Source organism: Xiphias gladius, chromosome 8 (assembly GCF_016859285.1).
Source record: "Xiphias gladius isolate SHS-SW01 ecotype Sanya breed wild chromosome 8, ASM1685928v1, whole genome shotgun sequence".
NCBI classification, from domain to species: domain Eukaryota; kingdom Metazoa; phylum Chordata; class Actinopteri; order Istiophoriformes; family Xiphiidae; genus Xiphias; species Xiphias gladius.
In genome coordinates this window covers 22,927,048-22,949,781 of record NC_053407.1, presented here as the reverse complement: position 1 = coordinate 22,949,781, position 22,734 = coordinate 22,927,048, and the positions used below count along the sequence as shown (strand labels likewise).

Below are 22,734 nucleotides of genomic sequence, written 5' to 3'. Positions count from 1 at the left end.
TTCTGCATCAAAAATGCAAATGTTGACAGGATGTAAAAAGACACCACAGTTGAAATTGTGCACATAATTGCAAGCCTTACTGGCAAGCATTATTTTACAAAGCACATCTCAAAACTTAAGTTTTAAACATTTACCTTTACTTGTGGTAACAATCAGTCCCTTATGAACCTAGACTTTAAGGGTTGACCATAATTACGCATAGGATAATAAACAGAAAACTACTGTGGATTAACCCACATGAAAACTTACTACTCACGTGTAGTGGCTCCTGTGGTGTTTTTTACATGCCAGGGTGGTCTTTATACAGTATATGGTTTGTTGTTTCATTCATACAGTTTGTACATAAAAAGATTTTCCTTAAAACCCATCATGGAGCGACCTTAAAGAAAATCATCTGATCAAATGAATTGGAGACCCCTTGGTAATCAGGACACGAATATGATTATTTACTACACCGTCCCGGGCACAGGTCTACATAGATACAATGAGGTATATAGCGTCTGCCTCTCAGCTAATTAATGATGCAGTTTAGCGTGTGTTACTATAGCAGCAGCAGCAATAATAATCCTCCTCACAACCTTTCAAAGTGAGTTGGTAACAGGTCAAGATGCTGTATTAGCATGTTTTTCCTGTGTCCAAACCATATATACTGTAAACATGAGGGTTTCAGTACAGCTAAATAATTCCTTAAAACACAGAACTTCGTAGCATTCGTACTGTCATTACCCACAAATGGAGTCAAAATGAACTTCTTTCTAAAAAATAAACAAGGAAATCTCTTTTGACTCAGTGTGTGATTCAGCTGAATGTAAACAGAGTTCAGAGGATTCCTTTCAACTGAACTTCTATTATTATCATTCATATTTTCATCTAATCTGATGTAAATCCATGGGCTCAGGGCTTACTATGACGTCTGGGACTAAATTGCGGGATACTTCAGAGATCATAAAAGATCCTTTAGTCACATGTTAAGGGCTATTCGTGACCATGAAATTCATTTGTGAGAGTTCTGTTTATACTGTACTGCACTTTTTGCAACACTGAGATTTTTTTCCCCCATTCATTTAAATGTATCTTTCCATCATCCTTAAATTCATCCTAGACATCCTAAACATACTGTGATAAAAATTTCCCACTTTGATATCCAAGGTGCTAAACACATTTGATTGAAAGCCTGAACTAGCATAGGGTAGAGTTTAAAAAGGTGCTGTTTACCTTTGATTTCTGACATATTACTTAGATATTGAGCACTTGCCATGAATAAATTGGTAGAATAAAACGTATGAGCTTTCTATGTTTTTACCATTTATTTTATATTATTTCAGCTACTTATTTAATGTATTGAAGCTATATCTTCAATTTATTTTCCAGAATATTTGAATAAAGTTAAATGAAACAAGATGTAAATTACATGGTTTCTACCTTTGATACAATACAATATACAGTAAAATTTATGGATCTAACAGCAAAAGTTATTACCCCATCCAAATGCAGCAGCACAGTCTTTTCCGGTTAGGCCATGCTAAAACACTCCCGCTTTATCACAGTCCAAATATATAAACACCAACAAAGGAGAGAAGATGTTCTTAAGTGGCAGTTCAAAATGATTCACCTAAGTTATGTTTTAACTGTGGGTGAGTGTTCTCCTCTAGCAGGTCAGATTAGTAGCATCAAGAAGGCAGCTCCATGTTTCATGCATGAGGCTGCTGATTTGTTGACAGTAAGGAAGCGCAGTAATGACCAAGCTCATCAAGGCCAGAGGTGTGGTTGACCAGATCACACTGACCTGCTTTTGCTTGGCTATCTGAAAACAACTGCAGACAGCCAGCAGGCCACAGACACCTCTCCTTCTGTTACTGGGAACCAGAACCTAATACTGGAAGGAGCTGCACTAGATGTAATTAACGAGAGAGGGATTGGAGCTGGAATGAAGAGACAGCTTGGGTCAGACACTCAACTTGTCCGTTTGCTGGATTTTTAACAGCTTTTAGCACAGATATAGAAGTTAAGCCTCATCATGATTAGATTTATTTAGTTTCCCACAGTTTGTATATACCAAATATCTCATAAAGATTTTTCTTTCTTATTCAATTAGGTGCTAAAGACTTTTTGCATAGTGTTCAGGGAGATTGTTTTCCCTAATTGCTCCTAATTATGGTTATTTACTGTACTTTTGAGGTTAACGCAAGCTTGTCAACTTCTATGGTTGTCTTTGAGGATGTCTACTCATTCTGCACTGATGCATAACTGACCTGAAGTCTGTACTGAAATCAGTATACACAGAACCAGACAGGTACTCACACAAGGAAGTGGTAGAGGAAGCATTTCAGTCCAGCAGGTCTCTCTAGGAAGTTGTAAACATCCCCCTGCATGCTAGTCTTGATGTAAGGGCTATGGAAATCCTTTTGATGATGATTGAGCCAGCTCGAACGAGGGAGAGGTGGTGGGACAGAGGTGACGGAGGGCTGGCTTTGTATCATCTGCAGCGATGGGTCCTTTGTGTCTGCTGGAGGACAGCAGGGAATGCCTGATCCATTATTCACTGCTGTGGGGTCCAGTTCCAGTGAAACAGGAGAGTAGTGGCTTCTGTCAGGTGCAGGTGCCTGTATGGCAGTACTACTGGTTGTAGTGCTGGTGGAGGCTGCAAGGTCAGCATCCATCTCCTGGTCCAAGCTGTGGCTTGTGCTGGCATATCCATTGGGACTGCAACTTATGAGGGACCTCCCCAGTCTGCTGCCATAGTCACGCTGTACGTGGCACGTCATGTGGAAGGAGCGTGCCCGTCTTTCCCCCATGATGCCCTGCAGGATGGTCCAGTTCAGACAGGGTGGCTCAAAAGTCCTGGAAGGTTCTGGAGGTTGTGACCAAGGACCAGGTAGAAGAGAAGAGCCCAGCAGGATAAGACACCTAGCTAGACATGTCTAGCTACCCGTTGCAGTCAAGAGCTCTCTCTGATGAGCCGCATGTGTGTCCATAACTGCAGTGGAAGAAGTGACATGAATGATGGAGATAGAATGACTGAAAGTGAACAATCCCCTCTACTAGCAATGGCCTTGTTAATTTAACATCTGTCATGAAATACACAAGATGTGGACACAGTAAAGTTTAGTTTGCTAAACCACCATTACTCTGCTTTTATACAAATAATTGTGTGAAAATGTTTTCAGGCGTGAAACTTTCAAATTTCTTTTTAAGATTATTTTTGCACCAAAAAGTTTTGTAAATAATTCTGAATTTTTAAATGTGCCTGGAGTGTTACATGGCTGAAAGTGAAAAAAAAAAAGACACTCAAAGACATTCAAAGACATTCAAAAGTTGAAAGTTTTGACATTGCCAATGTTACCGGAAGTGATTGCCTGTCTTTATCTGAACAATCTAAATGCAGAAAAATGGAAAAATGTGTACTTTGCAGCTTCTACATAAACATCTGGTACACTAAACATAGCAGAAAAAAAATATTCACAAATGTCATCAGATTAGAATCTGGTAAATACTAAAGGTGGTTCCCTTCAGCATGTTACTTCTGAACTAAAGGCATACATGGATCCAAGACCTGTTGTACTTGGGTCACTGATGCCAGTTAGAGCCTCTCATTGTGTAACAGTCCCACTTCTGGCTCTAACATATGTATACATAATCTATAGCACCATGGTATGTTTTTGAAGCCAAAAATAAGAGAAGGAAAAATAAAATTGGATTGCTATTGGTGAGTAAGCAACCATACTGACATTTCGATGGACTTTTCCTAATGGTCATGGCCAAGTACACTGTGAATTTTTACCCGTGAACATAATAAAAGCGTAACAGCTACATAATATTCCCAGAACAGAATCATACGTTAGTCAGCGTGGTGGCCACAGGTCAGCACACAAGTCCATTTCCGCCAGCTATCTCTCTGAAAATTTCCTACATTAAAACCAGCATCCTGTTGCGTTGTCCTTGGTGGACGTCAAAACCTGCCTAGTTTCCCATCTGGGAAGGTGAAACAAATGCGTAGCATGCACTCCGCTAACATTTAGAGAAACTAATCCAGTGTGTTTACCAGCCTACAATGCATTTTAAGACACTACAGCTACAATGTGACCTTCCCTAACAGTGTCACAAAACATGTCACGTCACAGAACCTTAATAAACATGCAAACAGACAAAAATCAGACTGGTGAAAGCCGTGTCTAGTTGCAGCCATGTGACTGATCGTTTTGCAGCTTCTCTGTCAATTATTTCACAGTTTTTTTTGGTCTTTACAGTCACAGTCAGATCAGGGTTCATCTCAAGCCCAATATTTAAGGATGCACACAAATTCAAGTGTCAACAAAAAAACACTGCATGTTCATATTATGAGCCTAAACTGTCACATCCTTAATATTGTATGTAATATAAATTTCACAAGTCTGCAAATGGCAATGAACCTGTAACTACGTGTGGACAGGATGACAATTTGAAAAAAATAAATATTTTCCATCTGCCATGTCCAAGTCACTTTTGTCCCACAGTTGGGACTTATATCCAAATAATTAGTGTATCAAAGGTAAGTAGGTGGCTCAGCATCTTCTCTGGAAAGACACTGACCCAGGCAGTGTGATAGATGGCCGGATGTTGCCTAAATGGATCGGAAAAAGAGTCTCACGGGACAAGAGAGGTGGGCTGATTGGAGGCGGCCACCGGCGTCCATATCTGTCCTCAACTGTGGACGACCTGATGACGGGGGGGGGCCACATGCGCTGCCGTCTCCCTGGAGATACGAGTTTTTCTGCCTTTTAAAAACCACGCAGTTGGTTGTGAGACCCACAATGAGCCGCCAGACGCGCACCGGCTGCCGTGGGACTCGACAGTTACAGAGCACTGCCTGACTTTCCGTTAAACCCAACCGACCCTAGCACGGGACCCATACCGAATGTCAGTTGAGATAAGTTAGGAACATTTAGCTTCCGCTGCCCCCCCCCCAAAAAAACTATCTCACTGTTCCTCTTTTCATCTGCTGAACTTAACTCCTGAGATTAGCCCCCCCCCCCCAAAAAAAAAGACCAGGTTAGGATCTGTTTAATGAAGCAAATATTGAGTCAATATTTGCATCAATTTATGCTGAAAGCTACCGTTCGCTTGCTGAGACCTTAAAGAATTAAACAACAAAACGTTATGTCAAACGAATGTGTTCAATCTTACCTTTAACCCCCCAAAACACACCTGAAGTTGTTATCGGTGGGAAATAATGTGTAATTACCTCCGACGCCGAGCGGCAACTTCGTCTTTCTTGCTTTTCATGAAAACAAGGTCCAGTCTTTTGTGAACCTAATTGCTTAAGTTAGCAAATTGCCTTCAGGCAAACACGGGTAACATCGAGAGTACGGCGAAAGCGCGAGTCCTCAGCCGACGGCTGCCTTCGGGACCTGAGCCTTTGAAGTGCATCACAGCCTGTGCCTGGACAAAGGCTGTGTTCACGGGTTAGGGAAAATTTTGCAATCACAACACGAGGGGAACAACGAAGTGATACCCCGGCCGTCTTCTATTACTGCCAAGTAGCCGAGATTCAAAATGTAGGGAGTAGTAACACATATGTGAAGAACCTAAATGTTTTTCATTTTTAAAAAGTCTTTATATGTTGATATATAATGGAAGAATTATTTGTGATAGCTTAGCCCCGCATGCCAATATGACATATTAAGGGTCCAGAGTTTCTTATTGTAGTAGGGCTGAAACCAACAATTACTTTAATCACTGATATATCTAGTTTTGTATGTAATTAAACAATTATTTAGTATAGAAAAAAAAAATGTCAGAAAAAATAGTGGCAAACGCTAATCACAGTTTTCCAGAACCAAGTGTCTAGTAGTCACCAAACCGAACGTATTCAATTCACAATTACGTGAAACAAAGACAAGCAGCACATCTTCATATCAGGGAGGCCTGACCCGGCTACTGTTTGGCCTTTGCTTGAGACTTCATTTAGGATTAAGCACCGTGGGGATAACTTGGAAGACTTCAAGGCACCCTGTGGAGTTTCCTGCTAAACAAACTAGTTGTGTTTACATTTGGCGTTTCTCACCAAGAAGGGTAAACGCTGTGGCAAATGTTTGTTTAGCAAATAAATTGCCACCGTGTGTTGGTGATTATGGTGACAGGTTAATCCAGCCACTCATCTTGGCACCGTTTCTTCAAAATGAGTGTGTACATGAACAGCACCGACTAGTTTTAGCCCCACCTGAGGACCCATCTGTGTTAGCTAGGTTTTGTACGAACTTGGCTGCTGGCCAACCACAACACAAAAAGAAATAATAAGACAGGCGTCTTTGCAATCTTACCCCACGTTTTACACATTTTAAGCGTGTTCAAAAACCGATTCCACCCAAAAAAAAAAACGAGACCTGGCATGTGCCTCACTCTTACGTTACCGTGGGAGCGTTTTCATGGAGTAAAGCCGCATGGCAATATTGTTTGCAGCCATCGAAATTATGATTTCACGAGCTTATTTGAACGCACCACATGTTTCGGAACAGCAGCAGCTGTTGGCGGGCCCGCCGCTGGTCACATGTGGATGCAGATAAAACACCAGTGTAAATACAGATGAAAAAGGATTGTTGCCATTAATTTTTCACCAAAACAGTTTTGTATACGTATTTATTAAAGTACTACCTCAGCCAGAATGATATCCCGTCAAACATCATGAGGTGCACGGTTGGATTAACATCCTGGGTGGTGCGGGGCTTTACCCACAGTAACCTAACTGGCAGATTCCTTAGATCTCCTTGTTTTAGTTGAAATGATAAAATAAAATTTAAAAAAAATCACTTGTTCCAGCTTTTCAAATGTGAATATTTGCTATTTTCTTTTTTATGTGAAAATTAACTCCACGTGCTTGTCTTTTAACTGTTGCTCAAACAAAACAAGAAATCAGAAAATGTTCACTCTGGCATAAGGGAATACTGATTTGGGGTTTTTTTTGTTTGTTTTTGTTTTTTGCTTGTTTGTTTTTTTGTTTTGTTTGTTTTTTGTTGTTTTTTTTTGCTATTTTTTTTGTTTGTTTGTTTTGTACACCGAACAATCAAGCTGTGTTAATTACACAAAAATAAAGCATTTTAATAAAACACATTAACTAAATACATAATATACAATATCACCTAAAACAATCAGGTCTTAAAACTAGAATTTGACAAGAAAAAGGACATGAGATGGATGATGGAGGGCCTGATATTGTTGATATTGTACTCAAGTGGTGCAGATTTCTAACTAATTTTCAATTAATTAACTTACATAGACCAAATGATTTGGAGTAAACCTGGGGCTTTTGGGGCACCTGGAGGTCTGGGGCCCGGGGCCCCTGTGCAGTTCCCCGCTTTTCCCCGTCTGTAATCCGGCCTTGGGGAGCTGTGATTCCACACGTTTTCACCTTTAGGAGGCACTAAACACTCACTCTGCGCTAAATTAAACCCCTCGCTTTTCTCCTCATTTGTCTCCTCGCTGCTTTCCGTAGTCATTGGGAAAACATGGCTTCACACTCTAGCAAGGCATTTCTGTGGCTAGGTCGAATAAAAGTTCCTGGCCTTGGACTTCAGAAACCAGCGTGCAGGGTCACGTACGCGACGGCTTTGTCTATAAATTCTTCTACTGGAAATAAAGGTGAGTTTCATTGTTGCTATACAATAGTTCACGCTGATTCAGAAGAACCACAGCTGCACGCTAAGCTAACTGGATGAAATGCTGTTACCGAGGCCAGTACAGCTACCCCCTGTCCTTTGACAGTGATGTATTGTCTTTCCAAACTTGGATGAATAACTGGTTAAATCGGCAACTGTACTGATCTGTTCCCTGAGTTTATGTACTGGTCCATTATGTCACCACCGGGACGGCCCTTTCCGTCTTCACATCATAATCTACCCACTGTCACCCACAGAAGAATCAGACGAGAAATTAAGATAAAACAAAACAAGATGAGACGGTGCAACGGGGAATGAAAACCCACTTTCTGTTAGACATTATAAAGTACTAGTACAGAATTACATAGACAGATACATAGTCTCTAGAGGAGGGGTGCAATCTAAAAGAACTAGAATATTATATACATACACAGTCCAAAGGATTACTTACAAATCCTGTGTCTGTATAAAGGCACTGTTGGAGCAAACTGTGTTACTACACCCTCTGATGCATTATTAGGACAACAGTGCAATGCAGAATGTAGTGCGGTATGTTGCTATCAGTATGGTGAGAAAAAGGCAACTAACAAAGGAAGACAGACTGGCTGGTCAGAGGTTCAAAATGTAAAGGTAAAAGTTAAAAATGTCCTTTGTTGGTAGATAGCAGTGTTAGCAGCATGAAATGAAATGTTGTTGCTGCATTTATTTCAGACATTTAGCATTTAAAAAAGGGTATGTGTGTGTGGCTAAACTTGAAATATTATCAATTATAGGCCTTCCTGATAGAAGCGGTAGAGGATCCTTTGTCAGAAAACCCCGGAGAGATGTAAGTGTGATTCATATGTGTTTGTTTTCAAGGTTGAATTTAACAAGATGCAAGCATTTTCTGATGAAAAAGGAAATTGATTTAAGCATTTTTACAAAATTACTGGCTCAGGTGATAATGATATACATATATGAAGCAAACAATAGTAAGATATTTATTTATTTATTTTACTTTGCCATTGATAAAGCTTTCTTTGTCATCTGTGCTTTGGGGTATCAGGAAGGGAAGCCCAGGACAGAAAAGATGCCAGTGGATCAAGACTGGACTGCAGTTTATCCAGCAGCAACCCCCTTTAGAGCAAATGCTGTCCCCCTACCTGTGAGGATGGGCTACCCAGTGAAGGGAGGCGTTCCTCCAGAGAAGAAAGGCAACCTGGAGCTAATCAAGGTCAGATCTCAAAACTTACATTGGACCACAGGATGAGGATTAATGGTAAACAGACAAGGTTGGTTGTAGTTTTAGATATTAATGAAGAAACAAGAAAAACAGGTGATTTACTTCCTCAGACAACAATAGTAAATATGCACTAAGTACCCATCAGATAGATAAATAAGATAAATAACAGTTGACTCTGGGCTGCATCTGTAAGTGACCTATTTGTATATCTTAGCATGTATCTCCTAGTATTCATTGTGATCGGCTGATGTAATTGTAGCAGACCAGTGCTCTTGCAGCACTGATGGCCCTGTCTCTGTGCCCGGATTACTGAGCTGATGTGTCCAGACAACAGCTGTTCCATCTGGAGTCAGGCCACTTGCAGATCCACTACTTTCACCTGCCACAGCTGGACTCTGCCGTGCAGCCATACAATATTGATTTCATTCCCTCTCTCTGCCACAGTGGGCCGACCTGCTGTGCATCCATACATATATTTGCATGAAATCTGTGTACGTTATGTGTGTCGATATGTATGCGGTGGCCCATACACAAGCCAATAATGTGACCTATGAAAAGTTTATTTTGATGTCTGTATAGAATGTATTATATAGCTATATGTGAAGTTAGGTACATAAGTATTTTGACAGTGACACAATTTTTGCACTTTTCCCGCTGTACACCACCACGATGGATTTGAAACAAAGCCGTCAAGATGTGGTTGAAGTATTGATTTTCAGCTTTAATTCTAGAGGTTTAACAAAGATTTTGTATACAGACATTTTTATACATAGTCCCTCATTTTCAGATGCTCCGAAGTAATTGTGCAATTGACTGACCGACTGATCAGTTTCACAACCAGGTGTGGCCTTTTCCCTTGTTATTTCGTGACAAATTAAACAGATAAAAGGTCTGGAGCTCATTCCAAGTGTAGAATTTGCATTTGGTAGCTGTTCCTGGGAACTCTCAAAATGTGATCCAAAGAGGTGTTGATGCAAATAAAGGAGGCCACCATTAGGTTAAAAAAGTAAAACAAACCTATCAGACCGATTGCAGAAATTTTTGGAGTGGCCATATCAACAATTTAAACTTAAAAAGAAGAAATGCACTGGCAAGCTCAGCAACACCAAAAGGCAGGGAAGACCACAGAAGACAACTAAGTGGATGATCGCAGAAATCTTTCCTTGGTGAAAAAAAACCCTTCACAACATCTAGCCAGGTCAAGAACACTCTCAAGGAGGCAGGCCTATCATTGTCCAAGTCTACAATCAAGAGACGCCCTCATGAATGTAAATACAGAGGGTTTACCACAAGATGCAAACCACTGGTAATGCTTAAGAACAGAAAGGCCAGATTAGACTTTGCCAGAAAACATCTAAAAAGCCTGCCCAGGTCTGGAACAAGATTCTTTGGACAGATGAAACCAAAATTAACTTGTAACAGAATGATGGGAAGAAGAGAGTAAGGAGAAGAAAAGGAACGGCTCATGATCCAAAGCAACCACATCATCTGTCAAACGTGGAGGAGGCAGTGTTATAGCATGGGAAATTTATGGCTGCCAATGGAACTGGGTCACTGATGTTTATTGATGATGTGACTGCTGATAGAAGCAGTAGGATGAATTCTGAAGTGTATAGGGCTATACTATCTGCTCAGATTCAGCAAAATGCTGCAAAACTTATAGGACGATGTTTCACAGTACAGATGGATAGTGACCAAAACATACTGCGAAAGCAACCCAAGAGCTTCTCAAGGCAAAGAAATGGAATATTCTTCAATGGCCAAGTCAGTCACCCGACCTCAACCCAAGTGACCATGCTTTTCACTTACTGAAGATGAAACTGAAGGCATAAAGCGCCACAAATAGGCAGCAACTGAAGGCGGCTGGAGTAAAGGCCTGGCAAAGCATTTCAAAGGAGGAAACTCATTATTTGGTGATGTCAATGGGTTCCAGACTTCAGGCAGTCATTGACTGCAAAGGATGTTCATCCAAGTATTAAAAATAATCTGGAACCCTGGCTATGAAACTGATCAGTCTGTCAGTCATTTGTCCAATTACTTTTGATCCTCTGAAAATGAGGGACTATGTATAAAAATGACTAATTCCTAAAGGGTTCATGCAATATTTTTGTTAAACCCCTTGAATTAAAGCTGAAAATCAATACTTCAACCACATCTTGATGGCTTTGTTTTAAATCCATCGTGGTGGTGTACAGAGGCAAAATTATGAAAATTGTGTCACTTTCCAAATACTTACGTACTCAACTGTATCATATAATATCCTTAACTTAAAGGATAAAGAAGTAGATTTTGTTTGCAACTTTGGTTACCATGCCCTTTAAAACCAGTGACTTCTGAAACCCAGCATTATATCATTTTTCTGGACTGCCATAGCGAGTTTTGCTTACGCCTTCTGCGATATTCTGAGATATTAAAACTGCTGCATATTTACATGTTTTTGTTACACGAGCACTTCTGCATTGAACATTCACGTAACGCCTCGCTCACGATCTCCTACAGATACCAAACTTTCTGCATTTGACGCCAGCAGCAATCAAGAAACACTGTGAAGCGCTGAAACGTAAGTTCTTCATTTACTGTAAAGAGAAAAACGATCTCTTATTTTTTGCCGTTGGCCAGCAGTAATTGTAATATAATATAATCTACTCTAAAACATTTATAACATTTATAAACATTTAAACATTTATAGGCTTATTTGGTGTATGTAAAATTGTCTTTCTCTGCCACCAGCGTTCTGTACAGAGTGGCCGACTGCCTTGGACACTGATGCCAAATGTGAGGAGCACTTCCCCATTAAAGTAGAAATCACCGACTACGTGTCTGCTGGCCCGTCTGTCAGAAACCCTTCAGCTCATATTGTTCATCTCAAAGTGAGTTTCCCTGCTATACCATATTTTTCTTTACAGTTTCTACTCTGGCTTGAGTTTTTTAACTTAATGATATTGACGATTAACCGGGTTATGTCAATGTATGGAAAGTCAAGTGTGGAGAAACCTGACATGTAAAATGAGATTAGAGATTTACAGGGATGCATAATCCCCATCTGACATCATGTCCCTGTGATTTAGGTTCTATGTTTCAAACCTAAGAAATATTGCCATCAAGTCTATGAAGATCAGTCCTAGAGAATTATTTTTTAAACATAAGCATGTGCGGAGGCTCTGTTGTTCTTGTGTCAGTTTAAGTTTTTAGTTTTTTGGAAGAGGTTTTTGTTGGGGGAGGGGGGTTGTTTGTTTGTTTTGTTTTTTTTCAACAATTTATTTTTACAGAAAGAAGTAACAAAATATTTGGCATTGACATATTTGTTGAGGCATTTTAATATTCCTCTTAATCCCCCCCCAAATCTCTAATCCATAGATATGCAATCCTCCCCACAGACCAGAGCCATTCATGTAAACACATAAAAACATTTAACAACCACAGGCCATAAAAAGACGATACACACATAAGTTCCCTCTAAGGACTTAGACTAAGTTAACAAATACAATATATAATTTGTTAGTTTAAATATAACAATATAACAGACCTAGAAAACGGCAATTAAATTCCGAGATTCTCCACAGCCGTCATAAACAAGGTGTTGATCTTGTTTTTCCCTTTATATTATCATGTTGCACATGATAATATAAAGGGCAGAACAAAGCAAAAATTTCGAAAATCATTTTTCATTCTCTGCTGCTTGTATTGTTTTCTATGTGAATAATAATGCTGTTTTTGTTTCTTGGATCTGGTTACATGTTTACAAGTTTATCATGTAGTTTTTTTCACATTTTAAAAAAGGTGGAAATGCGTCATTTTTACCGTTAATCACCAGCCATCTGCTCCATTGACACTTTGACTTAGATTATACAAGCAAGGTAGGAATTAATCAGACATTAATCCTAGGAGATTACGCGAGTATATAGATTGGAGAGCAAATCTCACACAATTAAGTTCCCAGTCCAGGATAAGTGGACCAAGCCCCCATTTTCACTTTCACAAAAAACTGATTCAATGTTTGAATGATGACCGTACACTGTAGGGTTGCCTTTAGTTATTTTGACATTCATTCAAACAGGGTGAAAGTAGTGAGGGAGGCTGAGGAAAATCCTGAGACAAAATCTGTGGCAGGGATTGATCCTGAATTTGATTTGTCTAGCCACTTCCGAGTGATTTCACCTTTGCGTTTTAAGCACATAAAGGTTTAGTGCACAAATGTACCTTGTATTACCCATAAATGCATTTTTGTTGCATTGTATAGATTTTATAAATCAGAGCCATGAAAAACAGCGTAATCAAAGAATGATCTCTTTGTGTTTTACATCTATCATCTCTGTAAGGGGCTTAGAATAAATATCATAGAAATCACTGAATAAATGCTATGATTTCACCTGTGAAAAGTATAGTATTTCAATCAAAACAGTCAAAGCTCTTTATACGTAAAAATACAAACATTGCTCTTTTTCTGCGTATTTAAAGAGAGAGGGATACAGCCAAGACAGGAGACAGTTCTTAATCAAATCACTTCTGTGCTAATTTTTTTTGTCTGTGTGTATATATCTTTACATGCTGACAATGTATCCACCCCCAAAGGCTTGTGTGGAAAACTGTGGCTTAAACAATTTCAGATTATGTTTCTCATGTGATAATCTTTGGTGTCATTGCCCGCACAGGTCAAACTGTCCAGTTTGAATCTGGATGAGCATGCACGCAAGAAAATGCTGAAACTTGTTGGCAGGAGATACTGCAAAGATACTGATGTCCTCACCATCACGACTAACAGGTAAACGCTGCCTCCTTAGGGTTCAGTATACCTAATAATAAAGTGAGGAAATGAAAACAAAAGTCCTCAAATCTCCTCCCTTTTGTCTTTTCCTCCCTCTACCAGCTGCCCACTGAGACAACAGAATTACGACTATGCCATGTACCTGCTGACTGTCCTTTACCACGAGTCCTGGGTGAGTAGGAAATATCTGTTTTTTTGTTTGTTTGTTTTTTCTCTGCTCAGCTCTGTCCGAAGAAGCAGCTAAGAAGCAGCAGAGTGACTAATCAAGTATTAACAAATTGCCAGTTCAGTCTAAATGTCAGACTATTTCAGCCAGGCCATTCAAAGATCCATCTTCAGCCCCTACCTGAACTCCAAACCAACTCTACCAGGGGTTAGCTGAGGCACCTGTGCCGGTTCTCCCTCGACTCTCATCACAGGTCTCCTGTGACTTTGGCCTTTTCCTCAGTCTCTGTTTTTCTTCTTTCAACAAGTATCCATTCATTTAAAGGCCAGCTGCTCTCTGGAATTACTCTTACTGATCACCTACTGCCACTTTCTGTCAGTGTGTTTAACCTTTTGAGAGGTTTATTTGAGATCGGATATACAATAATGGCTGCTCTAATGCATTGCAGTATGAGTGTTGCGATGTATTTTATAGTGTAAAACACTTAGAGCAGGGAGAGCTTTTTTTTTTGCTTTAGGTTTCATGGCCAAGCTGTAATTTTACAGGGGGATGATAGCATTAGTGCATATTTTTTTTTTTTTTTTTTTTTTTTTGGGGGGAAAATTGGAAAATTCAGTGAAATATTTTTATTCTTTCATCTGCGCCTTTGGTGACAGTTACATCCTGCTAGCGCCATGGCACTGTACCTTTTTTTTACTAGGTGAATTCTTGTCCATCTTGCTCTGCGATCTGAGAGAACAAGCCCATTAGGGACGTATCAGGATCGAGTGGACGATCAGAACGATGGCAAACAGCAGCATTGTCCAGCATTTCCCCACAGATGAAGAGAAAACAGAGTCCCATATCAGGCGTTGACCCTGATACTCATTTGCATCAGAGAAGTCTGCCACCAGGTCATTAGCCCAGGTGCTGATCACACGAATTTTGCAGCCAGCCACATTAAAGAAAATGCCCTCCAATACAACCTCTACTTTTAGGAGCTTTTCCCATCATGGCTTAGGACATTAAAGAAAATCTCTAGGTTGGGATAGGTGTCTGAGCCAGGGGACAGAACACTGTCCACTGTACTTTTGGACACACAATGGAAGGCACAGTGCTTGTCCAACAGGCTTGTGGAAGCTGTGAGAGTGGTGTAGCGTTCAGGTTGTAACGCTAGCCGACAAAGAGACCAGTTGTTTGCAGCCACTGAGGTGATTTTTATCTCCCCGCTCAGGGAGACCAACCTTCCCTGCTAATTCCAGTGCGTGCTAATCCAGGCCAGCATTGGATCTGACTGCTCACAGCTGCCTCCAACATGGAGGGACGTTTACCACTACAGGCACTCCGTCTGCCCTTGTGCCTTCGTGCCCAATGCCTGTCCCTTTTCCCTCACTGAAAATATAAACGCTATTTGGCAGGTTCATAAACTCAATTGAGAAAACAGGTAGCCATTTGTCTCGCAGTATGTTGTCAAATAGTCTGTCTGTTGTCCAAAGTACTTAGTGATGGATGCATTTCCCTCTTAATATCAAATGTTATAGCTGAGGGTAATCTGCAGATCCGTCATTTCAGTAAGGCACCCTGCACGTTTTGATCTAAAACTACTCAGTTTAGTTTAGTTGGTCTTCATTATTTGAAAGGAAGCTACTGATCCTTTCCCAAGTATCTAGTGCTCTTCACACACTAAGCCCTGGACATGATCCAGGCGGGATGTTATGCGGATCAGATATGTATAGCGGTAATGACGGTCATTAACCTCAAACACCTGGAGAGCAGCAGAGCTGAGGCTCCATCGCTGCCCTTCTTTAAGCTGCTGCACAATGGAGCCTGTTGTTCACCAGGGAACGTGATGACAGCTAGACAGGCAGCGGACAGAGCACTACATATGGAGAAATACTATCTCTGTGAGAGGAGCATCAGAGAAGGGGTGAGGGGTGACCAAGAACCCTCACATTGTACATCCGTTGACACACTGTGTTCCAACCTAGAGGCCTAGCGTGAACCTCAAACTATTACTATAAACGTACTTCGTAATATCTGTTGTTGCTACAAATACGGAACGTAATGTGACATAATTACTGTATGTAATAATACATACACAGTTCAAATAATACAGACAACCCTGTTTTCAGTCAAGTTGCCTAAATTTTCTATCTGCGTCTAAAGGTTACAGATGTTCTGTTTTTTTTTTTTTTTTTCCAATCTTCAGAAAACAGAAGCCTGGGAGGCTGAGAAGACTGTGGCAGACATGGAGGAATACAGCTGGGAGGACAGCCCGTCCCAAAAGAATATCTTAGATACGCTAGTGCGCATGAAAGTGGCCGGGGACGGAGAAGGCGAGGAAGTGCGAGAGCAGCTGCTGGGAAGACAAGAGGTGCAGGAGTATAAGGACTCGGTCACGAGGCTGAAGAATGAAGGGGAGAGCGAGAGCACCATGCTTCAGTACAAAGAGGCTGTCAAGAAAGTATTCAACCTGTGATAGAGCTTAATGTACAAATGTATTGACATGAAGACAGTGACCAAGTGCAACTGGGACCTGTAATAGGATCAACAAAAACATTTTAAATACACTTTGAACTCCATCTACATACCAGTAACACAAACCAGAGATGACTGTAGATAATTACTATTCCAGTACAGGTCAGAATATTAAAGCCTCATGGGTCTCAACTAATGTATTTATTTTTCTCAAAATAAATCTGTTGTCATATCAGGTGCATGATTCTTTCTTTAATACAAAAATAAAAGTCTGATGTATGTTATTTTTAATGAGTGTTCTGTCTTTGAAGTTCCCGTGCATGATGGGTAAAGCTTTTACGTAATAAAAACCCCCATTCAGTCAACTTGAGCTCCAATCCCACTCTCGTCATTATCAGGTCGAGGAGCGCGACCCAGGTCAAAGGAAGCTTTCAGCAGCAGGCTGTTGAAAAGGACCTCACCCTTCTTAGAGAGTTTTGGTCTGTGGTCCGTGCACTTGTAAGTCAGGAGAAACCCAATGCACTGAGATTTCGCTCAACTGCGGGAGGGTTAAACAATGATGGCCACAGGGCAAACAGTATTCCTCCTTCAGCTCCACAAAGGACAACACATGGCTGACAATCTGAACAATGCCTCAATTGTAGCAGCTTTTTTGCTTGGAAGTGCCCAACTCCCACTTAGGACCAGTGCAGACAACTGGCAAATGTCCTCGAGGTTTGGCATCAACATCGCTTTAGACTCACTGAAGTACATCAAAGTATAGTTCAGCCAAATGTGCATCATATCGTCTTTCTCGAGGCAAATTGCAGTGGTCAGATATATTGGCTGAATCTGTCGAAAGTCACCGAGTAACAAGTGAAACCAATGTTTCTGGTAATCTCGTAAACCATAATATACCGCTGCTTGTACAGTTTAAATATACAGTATCTCAGCCTCACCGCATCAGTTGACAGTAGCTACATTTCCATTCCTGTCTGCTTAAAATAAAGCAATATAAAGCTATGTCTTTGCTATTTGCAAAAACTTCTGTTTTACAGACACATAACAGTAAACATTCTAACTTATATCAAATGTCTTTATCCTGGATTCGTCCATTAAAAACTTTGCTGTAAACAAATGAGAATTTTTTTTTTTTTTTCTTGGCCCCTCTTTCAGGAACTTTCCCTGACCAGCACATACTTTATCAGACGCATGGAGCCTCTTTTCCCGCGCCATGAGGTTCGGTAGCGTCCCATCCTCTTCCTCTGACCCCTCCAGCTCACGACCAGCAGAATGGAGCAACAGCAGCTCAGCAGCACTGTGATACAGATGGCCATTGCAACCAGCACGGTGTGAGCGGCTGCGTGCCACCCGGGTCCCAACCCCCCTAAAGCGTCCTCTCCGCTGACTCCCTGGCCTCCCTCACCGCCTGCAGTGTGGTTCCACCCCGGGCTACCCTTGGTGTCATTGGGGTATTGTTTGCTGCTCCCTATGTTGCCCATGAGGGCCGTGGAGGTTGGTGGGCTGGTGGGTGACCGAGGGAAGGGGGTGGTGGATGCGGAGGGCTGAGCAGTTGTGGCAGAAAAGACGGGAGTCGTCCCAGGATTGTAAAGGCCAAGGGTGGTAGCTGTGGTGGATGAAGGAGGTGTAGTAAAGCTGGGTGCAAGAGAAATGGTAGGGGTGGTCGGGGCTGTTGTTTGTGCATGGTTCCCCAGCAGTGTCAGAGGAGCAGTTGAAGCGGAGGACAATGCGGTTGTAGATGTGGAGACTATTGTGGGCTGACTGGTGCCCGGCGGCACGGTGGCAGCAGCAGCAGCAGCGGCGGCGGCGGCGGTGGTGGCGGCGATCAGCACTCTGCTTGTCGTGGTGGGCGGTTTGACTGTCGGTGCAGACGTCAGAGGCGGGACAGCGGGTGGAGGTGGAGGTGGATGTATGAACTGGCGTTTGTCTGGGGGCAGTGGCTCCGAGGCGTTGACTCGGCTGTAGTGGTGGGGTAACACGCGCACGTTGGAGGCGAAGTATTTTCCAAACACCAGCAGGTCAGGATCCACCCCTGGGACATGAAGACATTTATGACTATCCCACAGTTTTGTTTTGTTTTTAAATGTACTGGCTTTTTAAAAATGTCTCTAACGTTTTAATTATATATGATCAATTAATTTTTACTTTTCTAAAAAATGTAGTTATTTACCTCAAATTAAAAAATGAATTAAAAACCAAAAAACTCCTTTTGCTATTAATTAGTAGTAGTAGTAGATGTAGTAGTAGTGGGTCTCAGTGGTGGAAGAAGTATTCAGATCTTTTACTGAAGTAAATTTAGCAATATTACACTGAAAAACACTTTACCGGTAAAAGTCCTACAATTAAAATCTTAAGTAAAAGTACACAATTTTTTGTATTATATTATAATATTGTTAATGATGCTTTTGTGTCAGTAGCATTTAACTGTTGTAGTTGGTCGGCGTGGCGATGATTTTAACTACCGCCGGGTGGTTCTTAACAGATATTTTTCTAGGACGAGCACGTGCTTGGCTTGCAACATTTGAATGTGGAAAGTAACCGGGAACTGTGGCCGTTAGGTAAATGTAGTGGAGCAAAAAAAAGTGGCAGAAGATGGGAAAAAAAACTCAAGCAGACTACAAGTACCCCCAAATCGCACGGAAGTCCTCGGTTAGATGTACGACTTCATTGCATACTTTCCATTACTGCCAGCTCTAGGATTAGTAGTGGGCTAAGGCAGAATTGGTATGTAAGCTGGAGTCAGACTTCACAAGGTCTTCTTGAGTCTGTCGTAGGCCCTGGTTTTAGTTGCTATGCATATAGGCTGAGGTTTTTCTGATAAATATACATAACCAGACTACATACATTTGAATTCGAGACCTGGGAAGCATTTTCATTCTGGATTGGAGCCCACCTACTTACCTTTTGTGATATTGTACAGAACAACGTTGCCCCCGTGGCCGAGAATACAGCTCTCCGGTGTCGGACAGTGTAGGTGGAAACAGTTCACCCTTTCCTGAGCAGTGTCATAGTGAAAGGTGGCCAGATTACAGGAAACTGTGAGAGTAAAACGGCGAGAGTCACGGGGTGGAGTGCATGTGTAAGAGGACCAGCGGAGGCGAAGCAAGTGAAGGAAAGGGCGTCTATTATTAAGAAGCATCACTCACAGTTTCTCGTTAGGCAGCAGGTGCGGCTGCATCTCAGCGCGGTCTCCTCCTGGTAACGCCTCAGAAGCTGCGCCCCTCTCCTCTGCGACTCCTCGACGTCGATGAAAACGCCCGGGAAGCGTCGGATCCAGCAGTTCTTGTAATAAGACGTCGGCGAGCACGTCGACCGAGCGCGGCACACCCCGCTCAAAACCGCCAGCAAAACCCACGTGGCCTTCATGGCGCGCGATGTTAAACGACAACACCCGCACGAGGCACCGGCGCGTCTGGGCAGCCCCGCGAGCCTGGAGTTGACCGGGGCACGGAGCGGAGCCGGTTGGTCTGTTGTTTTTTTTTTTTTTACCGGTGCCAGTCCCTCTGCAGGTGAGTCACAGCTACGCGCCTGGAGGAGGTGGAGACGCAGCCTCGCGCAAGGTGTCTGGGTAGGGCCTCCACTTGGATTCCGCCAGATGTTGGAAGCAGGTTCGTAAAGGTCCCGGTCCATGTTGTCGTGATGGCATCACGTCACTCCACGCTGCCCACATCCCAATGGTGTTCTACTGGATTCGGACCTGGTGACCGGGGAGGCCATTGAGGGTAAACCCAACGTGTTCATGACACCAGTTTGAGACGGGTTTCGCTTTGTGAAACGGTGCGTTATGGTGCCGGAAGTAGCCATTAGAAGAAAGGGGTCAGCGACAGTACTCGGACAGGCTGTGGTTTTCAAATGAACGGACTCAAGCCGCCGACGCCGAAATTCTGACCCCCACCGTGCCTCGGCGATCCAGACTCCTCAGACCTGGCTTCGTGTTTCCAGTGTTCGGCGAGCCTGTGCCCGCTGCGGCCAAAGACGCGGTCGCGGGAGTCGCCGTGGCCCTTCTGTCAGCTCCGACCAGTCCGGTCATCGCCCCCTGACCTCTCGCGTCCGCAGGACTTCCGCTCCCGGGGTCGGTTTTTGTCGCGGCCAACACTCTGAGTCAGAGTGTGAGTGTGAGAGGACACAGAGGAGAGGACAGAAGGCAGCTCACGACAAACAGCGGGCTATAAAATAACCAAATACAACCTCACTGCGAGAAATCTAATGTTCGTGGAGTCGATCCTGTCGCGCGGACTCACTCAGCAAAAGGGGCTGCGCAGTTGCCATGGAAATGCAAACGTTCCTATGCCCCCCCCCCCCCAAAAAAAAAAAAAACCCTAAGAAGGTTGAAAAGAAACTAGTTTTCGTTCTTTAGACTTTCGATCTAAAGTCTCATTTCTAGACCGCTGCCCTCCCGTAAATGTGTAGCACAGGGTCCGACCCAGTCCTGCTTCAGGCCCCGTAAACTCTGGTGCGGTTTGGAAAACTCTCCGCGGCGCTCGGAAGTAAAACTTGCACCACTTCTAGTGGCAACTCGGATTAAAAACGCCGGCAACCCTTGTTCTCTCTGTGGGGGGGGGGCACGACAACCTGCCCGTTCTCGGCAGGGCCAGACCTCCGAGAGTGGCTCGCCGCAGTCGTAGCAGTATAGGCTACTACTTCGGGGGAAACAATTCTGTTCAATTCCGAACAGAAATGAATCGTGGTCCCGCTCGAACCGACACCACAGGATTTAAGCAGCTTCAGCTGAAAAAAAAAAAACGTACTTCTTTGGCGTTAGGTTTCATATTATATGTTAACCTCTTTTATCGCCAAAAAAAAAAAAAAAAAGGGTTACTGAAATTGCCGATAAGACTTTACCGGAGGTATATAAGGTTGCTGCACCCGTGAGACAAACATCCCAGCGGGCTGATCCGGTTAAAGTGCCTCGGGGAAAACAGCTAATTCAACTGAGCAGCAAAGTATCTGTGGCCCATGTCCCACTTGGAATTTAGTTTTTTGTTTTTTTGTTTGTTTTTTCATAGCAGTGGGAACTTTAAACCAACACTCATTCTTCGGTTTGGAACAGCCACGGGTGGGTTACATAGAAATTGGCCAAGAATCACGGTGTACTTTTTATGTGCTCAGTGTACCACATTACTCAACTCAGCGTCAAGAGTTTCACCATGTTAAACTGCCAAGTTGATGCGGATTGGGGGGGCGGGTGTAATGATGTCTCGGCGCCACCAGATGGCAGTGGCCGCTTCCATTATACGCTCACTGAATACGGATGCGGCATTTTCAATATGAGAAAATGTGCATAGATGGGCATCAATCTGCAACGTCGTATTAACGTCTACATTTTCTTGTTCCAGCCTGTAAAATGTGAGGACTTGCCACTGCTACTCTCCTTCGTCTTCTATGATTGTAAGTGGGATATCTGTTAGATTTGGACTGTTGGTCAGAGAAGATAAACAATCTGAAGAGGCCACCTTAGACTGGGGGAACTTGCATTGGACATTTTTGACTATTTTTTGACATTGTGTAGTCTAATAATGTTCTGATTCATCAAATTGAATAATCAATAGATTAATCAATACTGATAATATCTAAGCCGAAGCTCTTGATACTTATCTTTTTACCACTACTTACCTTTTGGTTTTTGTTTGAGGTCTTCCTGGAGCTCTTTCACCACCATCAGCAATTAGTTGCAATTTTTTGCAGCTGCAAGCAGCTCCTTTATTCCCTTTAGCTCTGATATGCATGTGCCTCTGTATGTATCTGCCATCTGTCATCTCAGAGGTAGGTGGTATTATAACATCATGTTTTTAAAAAAAAATGCATTAAACTTATATTTAGCCATGTTTGTTAAGTGATCTGCAACTTCAGTGATGTAACCCGAAGACCACCAAGATGTTTGAAGGGATCAGGAAATGTGAAAGCTTTGCTCTGAGATGTATACAGGATATCAAAAACTCTATGTATATAGAATAAAACCCTGCATGTAGCAGTGTATGGCAGCAGTTTTCACAGAATTCAAAACTCAGCAAAAGGGAGGATTTATGTAAGAAACACTTGTATTTTCATCTGACAATTCAGGGCAAGTTACAGTTACAGACAACATCTGTAATCGGCTTACAGATCCAAATCTGGTTCAAGTTAGCAGTGTTATTATGTGCCTTTTGTTGTAGTCAGATAGTTTTCAATCAAAAACAGTAAGACAATACGAGAAACATGACATTAACAATCAAACAAAGTGAATACAATAGCTCTTTTAAATCATTTTAGCCTCTTATTTTCATAACTCTCTTTAGAGGAGATACATATGGCACTGTACATATTTATTCAAATGCTCAAATAACACAAGAGATCGGCGCCAAAAACAGTGATATTTTATGGATGTGCCAAGGAGGGATTCTCAGTCTAATTTCAATTACTTTTCCTCGTTGTAATTCATATTTAAGTCACTAGGTGGCACCCTGAGGCAGCCAAACTCCTCTGTAGCAAACATCTCCTGCACATGCATGTGTGT

At 42.2% G+C, this 22,734-nt stretch overlaps 3 protein-coding genes across 6 annotated transcripts in view; 1 reads left to right on the top strand and 2 right to left on the bottom strand.

Annotated features, from left to right (window-relative positions):
- Positions 1 to 6,436, bottom strand: part of kcnq1.2 (potassium voltage-gated channel, KQT-like subfamily, member 1.2) — a 170,929-nt gene extending 164,493 nt beyond the window's left edge. For 2 of the 4 annotated variants that reach the window (XM_040132054.1, XM_040132057.1), the window contains exons 1-2: positions 6,390 to 6,436; positions 2,302 to 2,977 (exon numbers count right to left, since the gene is read on the bottom strand). In XM_040132054.1, coding sequence (XP_039987988.1) covers positions 2,302 to 2,795 — 494 coding nt within the window. In that variant the 5' untranslated portion in view covers positions 2,796 to 2,977; positions 6,390 to 6,436. Of the gene's footprint in view, positions 1 to 2,301; positions 2,978 to 6,299 lie in introns of all 4 variants that reach the window. The other 2 variants (XM_040132056.1, XM_040132055.1) reach the window with 2 other exon arrangements.
- A 993-nt stretch (positions 6,437 to 7,429) lies between these two features.
- On the top strand, positions 7,430 to 16,525 carry mrps35 (mitochondrial ribosomal protein S35). Its single transcript, XM_040134030.1, has 8 exons — positions 7,430 to 7,614; positions 8,405 to 8,457; positions 8,677 to 8,844; positions 11,353 to 11,413; positions 11,584 to 11,723; positions 13,506 to 13,615; positions 13,721 to 13,790; positions 15,973 to 16,525. The coding sequence occupies exons 1-8, from the start codon at positions 7,482 to 7,484 to the stop codon at positions 16,240 to 16,242; spliced, it is 1,005 nt and encodes a 334-aa protein (XP_039989964.1). The 5' UTR covers positions 7,430 to 7,481; the 3' UTR covers positions 16,243 to 16,525.
- Positions 16,526 to 16,547: 22 nt separating this feature from the next.
- LOC120793717 (MANSC domain-containing protein 4-like) lies at positions 16,548 to 19,607 on the bottom strand. The gene is made up of 3 exons (XM_040134029.1): positions 19,388 to 19,607; positions 19,143 to 19,277; positions 16,548 to 18,273 (listed from the first exon to the last, which is right to left on the bottom strand). The coding sequence occupies exons 1-3, from the start codon at positions 19,605 to 19,607 to the stop codon at positions 17,393 to 17,395; spliced, it is 1,236 nt and encodes a 411-aa protein (XP_039989963.1). The 3' UTR covers positions 16,548 to 17,392.
- Between the last annotated feature and the right edge of the window lie 3,127 nt (positions 19,608 to 22,734).